Genomic DNA, 12,235 nt, shown 5'->3' on the forward strand with positions numbered 1-12,235 from the left:
GAAACTACTCAGAACTCATGGGGAAGATACGACCACACTTAAGTTTGAAAGTAGAAATCATGCAAACAAACAAGAAGTGTAAATTAAAACCAAATGTAATCACAAAGATAAGAACTTATCTCAAATCCTCTCCACCAAACTCTTGAAGTTCCTTTGAATCTCTTCATTCTGATACAATCCAAACTACAACTCAAAATAAAAAGAAAAGGGGGCGACTAAATAAAGAAGTAGTGGAATCTAAGAGTCTCGTCTAACCCTAAATTAACCTCTCTACACTCTAAACACTCTCTACTTCCTCCCCTCCTCTTTTTTTTGGCCAAAAGTTTCTCTTAAAGTTGTAGAAGAGTTTTTCTAAGAGTTGCCTAAGCATCCCCTCAAAAATCGTCCACATTCAATGCACCTGTTGAGATAACCGTCGATCTCGTCTGCGGCCTCGAGGGCACCGTCGGCGACCTCGAGGGCACCGTCGGTGGCCTTGTGGAACATTTGATTCTGTACTCTTGGGAAAAACCCGTCGTCGGCGTCGTTGGGCTGGCCGTCAGCACCCTATTTCAAATCTTCATATTTTGGTCATTTTCGCTCCAAATTCGCTCCTTTTTGCGTCTTTTTGCTCCAATGACCATAATTCAACATATCTGCAACAAAACATCAAAAATATCTTTCTTTAAAGTGCAATATCATCAAAATCAGTGTAAAATAAGTATGAAAATCTCAACATATTTTCCTTTGGTCAATACTCCACTTCTTCTATTGTCTGCATCCCCTGTCAGATCTGAATCTATGAATCCCCGTAGATTGATCCTCACACTTCCATAGCAAGGTGCTCTGTTGATTGTCCCCCTTAAATACCTAAAAATCCACTTTACCGCTTCTCAATGATGCTTGTCTGGATTGCCCTTGTACCTTTTGACCACTCCCACTGCATATGCAATATCTGGCCTAAACAATTCATCATGTTCATCAGACTTCCAATTGCTGAAGCATACATAGTTCGCTCCATCTATGCTTGCTCTGCTTCAGAGTTTGCGATAGCTTCTTAGATATTTTGAAATGATTCCCTAAGAGAGTGCTAACCGGTTTCGCTTCATTCATGTTGAACATTTGTAGGATTTTTTAACAAACTCTAGTTGAGATAACTTTAGTGTTCAGCTGTTCATACGCTTCTATCTCTGTTGATTCTTATCTCGAGGATCTTCCTGGTTAGATTTAAATCCTTCATTTCGAACTCACTTGATAATTGATTCTTCAAATCTTTGATTTTCTCCATATCTTCCCCTATAATCGGCATGTCATCTACATACAAGAGAAGAAGAATATAATAGTTACCAAAGTGTTTGATGAAGCAGCAATGGTCTGCCTGACACTTTTAAGTACCTATTTTCTAACATAAACCTGTCAAACTTCCTATACCACTGTTTCTGGGCCCACTTCAAGCCAAAGAGAATCTTCTTCAATTTGCAGGCCAAACTTTATTTGCCTATAACCTTATAACCTTTTACGGCTGCACCATGTGTAGCTCCTCCTCCAGATCTCCATGTAAGAAAGTTGTTTTTACATCTATCTGCTCCAGATGTAGATCTTTCACTGCTACCAGACTCAGCACAACTGGGGAGAAGATTTCTTTATAATCCACTCCTTTCTGCTGGAAATCCTTCACAACAATTCTTTACTTGTAGCGCTTGCTACCATTTCACTCCTCTTTCAGCCTGTAGACCTACTTGTTGTGCAATGCTCTTTTGTCATTTGGTTGTATCGTCAAACCCCAAGTCTGATTTGACTCAAAGGATTGCCTTTAGTCATCCATGGAGAGCTCCCACTCCCTTGTATCTTCAACTTAAGCGACATCCTCAAAGCATTCTGGGTCATCACTATCAATTATTAACAAATATTGTAAAGAAGGAGAATACCTTTGTATGAGTTGTTTCACACTGCTATATCTCTTGAGTTCTGTAGTAGGTGTCCGAGGAACTTCTAATGCTCCTTCTGGTTGAGCACTTTTTTTTCTCTTCATTCTCTTGATCACCAATATCATCTTTCTCCACATATCTAGATCCTTCAGAAGTAGTTAATGGGCTGTCATGAGTTCTAAGCCTATCATTGTACATCTCCATGTCGTTGAAAGTGACGTCCCTACTCCTAATGAATTTCTGATTTTGATAATCTCTAAACTTGTACCTAAACTCATCAGAGCCATATCTAATGAAGGTACACATGACAGATTTTGAGTCAAGCTTGCTTTTAGAACATGCATCAACACAAATGCAAAACACCTAAATATTCTTAAATGAAATAGACATACCTTTTTGCCATTCCAAGCTTCTCTAAGTATGCCTGCCTTCAAAGGTACTGGTGAACTATTATTAATCAGATTAACTACAGTGTTAACTGCTTCAACCCAAAACAGTTTCAGCAAGCCTGCATGCAACCTCATGCTTCTAGCACGCTTCGTGATTGTTCTATTCATGTGATTAACCGTACCATGTTGTTGGGGTGACCTTAGGACAGTGAACTCTTCTCTGACCCCCTCTGTAGCACAAAAAATTCTAAAATTCTAATCATGACACTCACCTTCGTTATTTGATTTGAGAAACTTCGGCTTCAAGCCTGTCTCATTTTCTACCACATTCTTTCATTTCTTAAGGACTTCAAATACATTAGATTTCTACTTTAAGAAATAAACCCACACCTTTCTCGTGTGATCATCAATGAATGTGACAGAACAGTGAGAACCTCTAATGAACTGAACTAGAGTAGGACGCTATGCATCAATATGCATTAACTTCAGTTTCTTTGACTTTACCGTTGACCCGCTCTTCAAGAAATAAGCTTTCTTCTACTTGCCATATATACAATCTTCATAGAAATTCAGTTCAACTAATTTCAAACCTTGAAGTTTATTCTTTGAAAGTAGGGATTTCGTACATTTCTCTCTCATATGACCAAGCTTATGATGCCACATACCTACATCCATCCTGGTTCCAGTCACATCAATGAAATCAATCATTTCATTGATAAAATAAATGAAGTTGTCAATGTTGTCCCGAGTCATCACTAATGCCCCCTGGCACCTTTCGCAATTCATCTGTGAAAGTTGTCACAAATCTTGATTTTGTTAGTGGACTCATAGAGATAAGATTTCTCCTCAAACTAGAAACATGTCTGACTTCAGTAAGTTTCCAGACTGCTCTATTTGACATATTGATATCAATATCATGCTTTCCTACTATACTTTAGGCCTTGTTATCTCCTAAATTAAAATTCTCTAGATCACTCTAAGTGTAGTTTTTGAATAGCTTTTTATTGGGGCAAGAATCCAAAGAGGCGCCTGAATCCGCTATTTAGGATTCAATGTTGATTAGAGATAACACCAAGGAGTCATTTTGGATTTCACCTGTGTAGACATTAGTAGAGAAACTACTATCATGTCTTCCACCACCACCTTTCCTTGGAGCTTTGCAATCCTTCTTGAAATGACCCTTCTTACAGAAGTTACAACATTCTCTTTTGCTTGACTTGTGCTTTCCTTTCTTGAACTTGGATCTTCATTTGCCTGTATTCCTATTCAAATTTCTTCCCCTGTTATCAACATTCAATGCAAAAACTGAAGATTCACAATTCATTATTTTTCTACAAACTTCTTCATTCAACATCAGACCCACGATATCATCAAAGTTCAACTTTGAAGTCCATGAATAATTACCCACCGTCATTTCCATACCATCTCAGCTGTTTGACAATGAAGATAATATCACCAGTGCGCTATCCTAATCATCAAACTTGATCCTCAGAGAACACAACTGGCTCGTCATAGTGCTGAAGTTATTGATATGCTCTACCGCTGAACTGCCTTCCACCATGTTCATGTTGAATTATTTCTTCATCGAAAAAACCTTATTGGAAGCAAAAAGTTTTTCATACATCGTGCCTAGTGCCGCCCTGTTTTCTCAATCACAATGTTGAAAGCAATTGATGAGAAAAATGATAACCTGATTAAACATAGTGACGTTCGATTGAACACTTCCCATTCCTCCATAAGCATGGACTTAGGCTTCCTTGTGATTCCTTAGAGTGGCAGGTAAAATTTTTCTTATGCAACAAATACTCCACATGCATCTTCCAAAAATCGAAATTTGTCCCATTGAACTTCTCCACCTTGACCTTGCTTCTTTGGCCATTGCTCCCACTCGAATTGAACCCAGCTCTGTTTCTAATGTTGTTAAGAATCCTCCAAACAATTCTTAATGTCACAGTGGAATATGATCACATGATTTGAGAAAATATGAACAATAAATTTAAACCCAGAAGCAAAATCAAAATAACAAGAAAAATACACGAGAATTTTACGTTGAAAACTCCGAGAACAGGAAAAAACCACAAAGCCAAACTGTCACAAATTCACTCTGAAAATCAGATAGTTTTACAGAAGACTCACACAAGTTTCTTCTCCACACTCATACGAAGAAACATATAGGAAGCTCCACAATCTGATTCCACGCGAACAACACACATCGAGAACCCAGAAATCCTCCTCTCCAACTCTTCTCCCCTTCACTAGGAACTTGTTGAAGAACACCCGAGGAAGTCTAAAGATACGCAGCTCGAAATTGGCTTCAAATCAAAAATTTTGGGTACCAACTGATTAAGGCACAAAAGCATTTGGAATGGGAACAAAAGCTTCTGCCTCTCGGAAAGCAGAATCGCACCCAACATAGTTGGGTGCTTGGGTGGCCAAAGTAGGCGCAAAGGCGCCCCATTTTTGTCGAGCTTCTAAACATGAGTGCTAGAGCACAACCCTTAGTGGTGACCAAAAGATTCTACAGAGTATTATAATGGTGACCAAATATTACATTGCATGTAATGACAATAGCAAAGTAATCACGAAAATTTTGAATGGGATCATGCTTTTATGTATTTTTGACACTTCTAATTTAATGTTTATTTAACATATTGTAACAATTTTATTATTACCTTTGGTTTTAATGATTCAGACAAGTTAAAGTCAGACATCTTATAAGTAAAAAAATAATGATAATAATAATAATAATAAGTCAAAAAATAATAGATCTTATAAGACATCTTATAAGTCAAAAAATAATGATAATAATAATAATAATAATTATTATTATTTTTTAATAAAAACCGTTCATCGATGCATCATACATTAGAAAACAAAAAAAAAATCTAGAAGCCTGTTTAATGGGCATTTATTTATTTATTTATTTTTCTACTTAAAATTTTCCCTTAACAACTAATGCTAATAATTAAAAAGAAATTTGATAAAAAAATATATCATTTGATGATACAATTATTATGCCTAAAATGTCACTGTACTAAGTCTTAAGGCTAGCTATGGCAGGTTGTGGGGGGGGGGGGGGGGGGGGTTTTATTTTTCTCAAAAAAAATTTATTAAAATCTCAAAACAAAATTAATTAAATCATACATAATTTTCCAAAAAATTAAATATTTTAAAATTTTGATTGCAATGTTTTATGGAATATTATATTAATCACAAATGCATTTCTTCATATTTTTATGATGTTATTATTATTCTATTCTCCATTGGTAATATTATTAGGTCCTCTTATGAATGGGTATTTACGGTGCTCATAGCACATATTGCAATTCTTATAGGATGATAGATCCTAAATAGATCCTAATTGGAAACAACTCCCATTGTGATTCTAATTGTCGACATTGCAAGGCCAAAGAGCTAATAGTAAGAGAATCAATAGATCATGGTGCTTAAATTCTAAGAAAAGAATCATGAAATGGGTTATAGATGGAGTATAATGAATGAAATGAATGACTAAAGTGGAACTGATTGTTATCCCATGAAGTTTTTTATTCATTAATGGAGTTTGTCTTTTATAGATAGCGTGAGTCATAAAGCAGAGAAGAGTTTTACTAATGGGTAGTGTTATGAATGGGTACAGACGATGCTCATAGCACATATTGCAAATGTTATAGGATGATAGATCCTAATTGGAAACAACTCCTTTCATGATTGTAATTGTCAACATTGCAAGGTCAGAGAGCTTATAATTAGAGGATCAATAGATCGGGGAGCTATGTTCAAAGAAAAACAACATGAAATGGGTTATAAATGAAGTGTAATAAATGACTAAAGTGGAATTGATTGTTATTCCCCGAAGTTTTGTATTCATTAATGGAGATTGTCTTCTCTAGGTAGTGTGTCATCATAAAGCAAGGAAAGGTTGTATGAGGTGAGCCACAATGACTCCGCAATTTTCAAGTTCATATAAGGTTTTTAGAGTCGGTCTCCTAAAAATTGGTTGAAAGAAGATTTTTAACTCCCCTAAAACTTTGTGTTACCTTTAATCATAATTAAGATGCACATAAAATTTTATAAGATTATGATTATAATTTGTTTGGACATCTTTCTACCCGTATTGTGTTTTATAGATTAATGACATCATAGTTCTGTTTGAGAAACTACTTTCATGTTGTTTTCTTAAAAATTTTTGCGGTGAGAAGTTACTTTTTGCAATCACAAATGTTGAAGAGAGATCAAGAAAATTATTGTCCAACTTTTTGAAAAAAAATAAATATTTATAATTACATTGTAACTTTTCAAAAATTATTTTTACCACATAAATTTTTTTTATCATCATTATAAAATATTAAAATTGCTCCAAAAAGACCCTAAATCAAATATAATACATTTATAATTTTGAATAAAATTAAACAAGAGTAGCATTAAAAATAAAATTTTACTATAAACAATATGGCTGTCCCCTTGTCGCGTTTGCAAGGTTTATTTGGTATAAAGGTAAATACGAAAGCATGAATGTGCAAATATTTTAATAAATTGAAATTAATTAAAATAGAATTACTTCATATTTCGAAGGTATCGTCTGTCTGCAAAATCTTCTCCATGGTGGGTTTAATTTGGGTGGAAGCATCTTAGGTCAACTATGATTTGACCTTAAATGTAAGGATGGGTTTTCCATTTTTTTTGTTACTTATTAGAAAATTAATCTATAGATTAAACGCATTTCCCCATTAGACGACCTCGGGTGAAAGGAAGTAAAGCGAAGGAAACCCTAAATCGATAATATGGCGATTGCGAGGACGGGGGTTTTCGTCGACGATTATTTGGAGTGTAAGGATTAATTTTTATTCATCAATTGGATGTTTTCTGTCATAAGGTTTTAGCCATCTTTGTTTCAATTTTTTTTTTTCTTATTCGGAAGATTCGAGCACGTTGGCAGCGGATCTCCAGAGGATTCTGTCCACCACGAGAGAGCTAGACGAACGAGCTCAAGGTGTGTGAATTTATGCTATCCTTCACATTTCTATTTGCTCTTGGTTGTTTATTGGGCTATACATTATACATTCATTGCTCCTTGTTGTCTACGAATCCTCGTTTTTAGGGTTAAATTGTTGATTGTTGATAATGCATCTCGGAGGGAACTTGGTTTTAACATTCTCAGAGTTTCTTATGATAATGCTTGCACAGTTGCATGCGATTGGATTCCTTTTGTAGGGGTTATTTATAGCCATGCATTTTGACAATTTTATTTTAATTATTTCATGTCATTATGGTTTGCTTTTGTGAAGTAATAGTTCCTTGGATTTGTCTGATTGCTCTAACAAACTGTTGCACTTTGTTGCGATTGACTAATGCTGAAGTTGTTGTACTTATCACATACTTTTTCTTATAGCTGAATATTTTAAGGACATCATCATTTTTAGTAGTTATGATATTATTCTTTTAAAATTTTCACATCACTATTATTTAACCCTTGATAGAAAGTAAGTGAACTCTGATCTGGAAAATGAAAATTTTATCACCAATAACTTCGTCACATGCTTAAATTACCTTTTATTTGCGGCTTCTTATCATGAACATAATTTCTATTCTCTTCATGAAAGGTATTATAAGCCATTCAAGAGATCAAACTAAATACTATCTCGGAATGTACTCTCAAAGCTCAAAGAAACTAAGTTATGAAGTTGATGATTCAGAACTTGAAAAAATGAAAAAGGAGATTGAGGCTAACCAAGAAAATGCACTGAGCCTCTGCACTGAGAAGGTCGTGCTTGCAAAACAAGCATATGATCTCGTAAGGACCTCCTTTTGATTTCAAAATCGAGCAATTTTTCCAAGAACAGGGTTAGAGAGGTAGATATGTTCAATTATTTTCCAGTTGTTTTAATACTTGCAGCAATGTCTTAAATTTAAGAATTTGTAGAAATTCTTATGGTTAAAGTGCTGCTTATTATCGTATATTCTTAGATGATTAATATGGTTGTTTCATATTGAGGTGCTATTTTTTCTGTAGGAGGCTGACCACTTATTGGCACATTTTTTTTTGACATTGTTTCTATTTATTTTCAATTATATATGTGCTTTTCACCAGTAATTTTATGAATTTTCTCAAACCTCAATGTTTTTTTTTTCTTGATGTATTTTTGACCTAAAACCATTGAATCTCACGAGCACAAAGTTTATTTTAACTATTTCATTTGTTTGCTTGATTAGAATATTTTTCTTCTCGTGCCCAATGTTTACATTTAGGGGGATTTACATACATAATCAGAGCTACGAATTTAACTCGAAGACCGTTAATCACTCAAAATTGATTCAAGTTTTTTGCTCAGATCTAGATCATATCAAAATAAACGAGATGAGTTATGAGCGAAATTTTTGATTAAATTTTTTTCGAACTGCTAGCTCGGCTCGAAATTGGATTGTTAGCAACTCTAATGATGTTAGGGATGTGAATTTAGCAAATTTAGTTCAAAGATCATTAATTGCTAAAAAAATGATTCAAATTTTCACTCGGATTGAGATAAGATCCAAATAAATGAGCCGATCTACAAGCCAAAATTTTGGATCAAATTTTTTTCTAGCCAATTTTGAGCCAACCCCAGCTCGGCTTGAAATCAGATCATTAACAACTCTATACAGAATACATGATACTTATGTATTTACATATCGACCACCTGAACTTTCTTATTTACTTCCATAGCATTTAAATCTTTAACATTGCATCAATAATACCATTATTATGTACTTTCTTAAATTGAAATGCACCTTTTCATGCATAGGTTTATGATATGAAAGTGTTATAAATATAAATATGAAAGCTTAAATATGTAAATATATAAAAACTGTTTGGCATGTATGTATATTTTCCCTATATTTAACAAAATAACTGGAAAATTTTTGGTTTTTATTTTTTAGTTATTTATTTATTTTGCTTATTATTCTTATTTTATCACCTAGGTGGGATCTATTTTAGTATGTTGCACGGATTATATGGATGTGTGGCCTACTGCATATGTAGATATGGGTATTATTTAATAAATTTAAGGCTTCGTTGTTGAAATAAAGAACTGGCTTAATATCATCTAATAAGAGAGCATCATAAAAACCCAAAGGATAATTTTATAAAATTGCTATCAATCTCATTATGCTATATATATTTATGTGTTGGGGAATAATGCTGTCATCAATGTCAATATTTTTAAATGAGAATATAAAGATGGATGTGTGGCAAAATTAGAGTTTTAAATGGAGGAACGATCATATTGGGAAGATAGATGTGGTAGCATTGAGAACTATGAATTGACCGATGAATTGTAGAAAATGTGTTTAGTCGGCTGTTAAAAAAAATTTGTGTTGAAGGATTTGTGAGAAAAAGTGGTATATCTAAGGTAGCATGAATAGAAGTTGTTCAAATGGATTTGTACAAAACAGTTATTACATCTCTTGTAGTACTTAACAGGAATTAAGGATAACAAGGATTTATAAAGCTGTCCCATATAGATGGGATGTGTATTGATTAGATGGTGATTCTTGCGCTCTACAAATACCGTGCTTTGTTCAGTGCTATTTATGCAAGAAACTTGTGTGCTGATTTGCTGGTAAGCAGATAGGATTTTCTTTAGCATATATTCATTTGCAATCTTCAAGGTACTTTTGGTTGGCCTCAAGTATTATTCAACACTACCATTGCAGATAATTGCAGATAATCTAATTAAGTTCTGCCAAGTCAAACATATGAAATGCTTTTTCAGTTTATGCTTATTAGAGATCGATAGAACCCCTTTGACCCCAGTTTTTATTTAGCATGAAGAGAGAAAGCTTTACTTTTGTCTGTTTTGCTTTTTTGTTATAGATACAAATCATTTTGTCTGGCCTAAGATAACTATTGTTCAGTGCATTTTGAAGCGTTCATATTATTTTTGTTCTGGGACATTGATGTAAAGCGATCAATCATAATCTTCCTTATCCTAATGGTTTAGGGCTGTTTTATGAATTCATTTTGGCCATTCATTTATGCTATTGTTGTGTGGCAGATTAAATGTATTTTGCACATTTCACACAACTTCTGTCCATTCGTCTAGAGGCTTGCTCCTTTTTCTTTCAAACCCTTTCACATTATCATCATGTCTTCATTTTATCGGCGAGTATTCCTCTATTTTACATGCTTAAACTATCACTGTTGTCACCTAATGTCATTATATTTTTGTTTTACTGCACACTCATCTTAATTCTATTATTTTAACTACAGTCAACCTGGCCATCAATAACTAATTATCATCCAATAAAAGTTATCAATATGCTTTACTAAAAATAATTGTCATCTAGATTTTAGTGATTTTTATGTCTATAAAAGCATGAAATGAGCTTATAAGTGATTTTCAAATGAGTTTTATAATTTTTCTTTTGATGCTGAAAAGAAAGCTTCATAAATTTATAATCGCATGAATTTCAGTGTCAGTGAAAAAAATCACGATGACAAGTCGAGTGGCAAATATGAGAATTTAAGATAGGTGCATAACAAAGCTAGGAAGAATTATGGAATGATTGTATTAAACATATGTTTGTTGTGACATCTATTGATTATAATAATTTGAAAAAAGAATTAGGTGGTTTGGACATGTACAGTAAATTATAGAAGTTGCACCCTTTTGGTGTGTACCTGATATTAGTATAAGGTGATTTAAGCGTAAAGTGGTAGGCTTAAGATAGTATGGATCACAGTTACTCAAAATGCCTTGCAAAAATAAGGTTCAACACCTCGGATAACTATCAATAGGAAAGAAAAAATGGAAAATGATGATTCTCAAAGCCAACTCCTGATAGTTGGGATAAGACTAGCGAAAGAAAATGTTTCTAGTTGAAGTAGATACCTCTAACTTTTATAATAATGCATAGCTTTTCCTGCGATTTATCTTATTAAAATTGAGTAACAAGTTAAAGTGTTCAATGAGAAAATAGGAAGAGAAGAGGATAGAAGGGTAAGCTGTTGTCAACTTCCTATTATTGTTGGTTCATTTTTAATGCAAGTGATTGTGATTTCAACTTTTTAGATTCTATAATTACTAGTTAAAACCATATATATGACATGAAAATCTAAGATGAATGACCTTTTAAATGTTTGATGCTTGGTCTTTTATTAATTCATAGAACATTTGAGCTTTTTTCATGATGGACCATGACTTGGGGGTTTTCCTCCCTTACTGAACCGGTTTAGTTGAGAAAGGGGTGGACCGACCTCTCCCCCTTTTTTCCATTCGGTGGGAAATTTTCTTCAATTCGTGCTTTCGTTTCCCGCCTAACTTGTTCTATTTATGTGCTTAACCGACGAGTCTAGGAGCAATTGATGTTATTTTTTATTTCAGATTTGTGAGGGTGGCTGCCGCCGTCTTATTTTCCCCTTAGGGGATGTATTCGAATGTTAGGGTGATGCTTTGGCTGTATCGCTCTCCTCGGTGGTGATTATCTTCCCCGAACTCCACATCCACCTCAACTCCTTGCCGCCTGCTGGATTCTCCCACCTAGACGTATCATCCAACCACTCCCTTCTCCCGCTTCCGTAACTCCCCTCCTTTCTATAAAAGCTTCCTGCTTCCCTGCCGCTGACCCTACCCAAGTACCTGAATCCTTCCAAGCCACAACACCTGCTGCCCTCCAAACTGCAGCCTTCTTCCCTCCCTGCTGCCTTGACCCACGTTTCCCTTCTAAAACCTGCAGCTGCTGGTTTCCTTTGACGTCACATACACTTTCCTTTTGCCCAGCCACAGTACGCAACACTTGCTGCCCTCCAATTTGCACCCTTGGTTGTCCCATCTCCACTCACCGCCGTCGCCTTCGCCCTAGGATGGATTGTGTTTGTTGTCTTGTATTTTCTAATTTGAAAAGTCATCGTTGTAACCAATTTCTATTTCAGTAATAATATTTTTGTTTTATTTGCTTATA

The 12,235-nt window shown here is 34.6% G+C and overlaps 1 protein-coding gene and 1 pseudogene across 3 annotated transcripts in view; one reads left to right on the top strand and one right to left on the bottom strand.

The window, feature by feature from the left end:
* The window catches only part of LOC110028671, a 9,421-nt pseudogene extending 6,957 nt beyond the window's left edge, over window positions 1-2,464 (bottom strand).
* A 4,408-nt stretch (window positions 2,465-6,872) lies between these two features.
* LOC110028690 (PHD finger protein ING2) overlaps window positions 6,873-12,235 on the top strand; it is a 37,669-nt gene continuing 32,306 nt past the window's right edge. Inside the window, exons 1-4 of one of the 3 annotated variants that reach the window (XM_020730638.1) lie at window positions 6,873-6,952; window positions 7,028-7,123; window positions 7,215-7,286; window positions 7,897-8,087. In XM_020730638.1, coding sequence (XP_020586297.1) covers window positions 7,078-7,123; window positions 7,215-7,286; window positions 7,897-8,087 — 309 coding nt within the window. In that variant the 5' untranslated portion in view covers window positions 6,873-6,952; window positions 7,028-7,077. Of the gene's footprint in view, window positions 6,953-7,010; window positions 7,124-7,214; window positions 7,287-7,896; window positions 8,088-12,235 lie in introns of those variants that run through there. The other 2 variants (XM_020730640.1, XM_020730639.1) reach the window with 2 other exon arrangements.

Source organism: Phalaenopsis equestris, unplaced genomic scaffold, assembly GCF_001263595.1.
Source record: "Phalaenopsis equestris unplaced genomic scaffold, ASM126359v1 Scaffold000522, whole genome shotgun sequence".
Classification (NCBI taxonomy): Eukaryota; Viridiplantae; Streptophyta; class Magnoliopsida; order Asparagales; family Orchidaceae; genus Phalaenopsis; species Phalaenopsis equestris.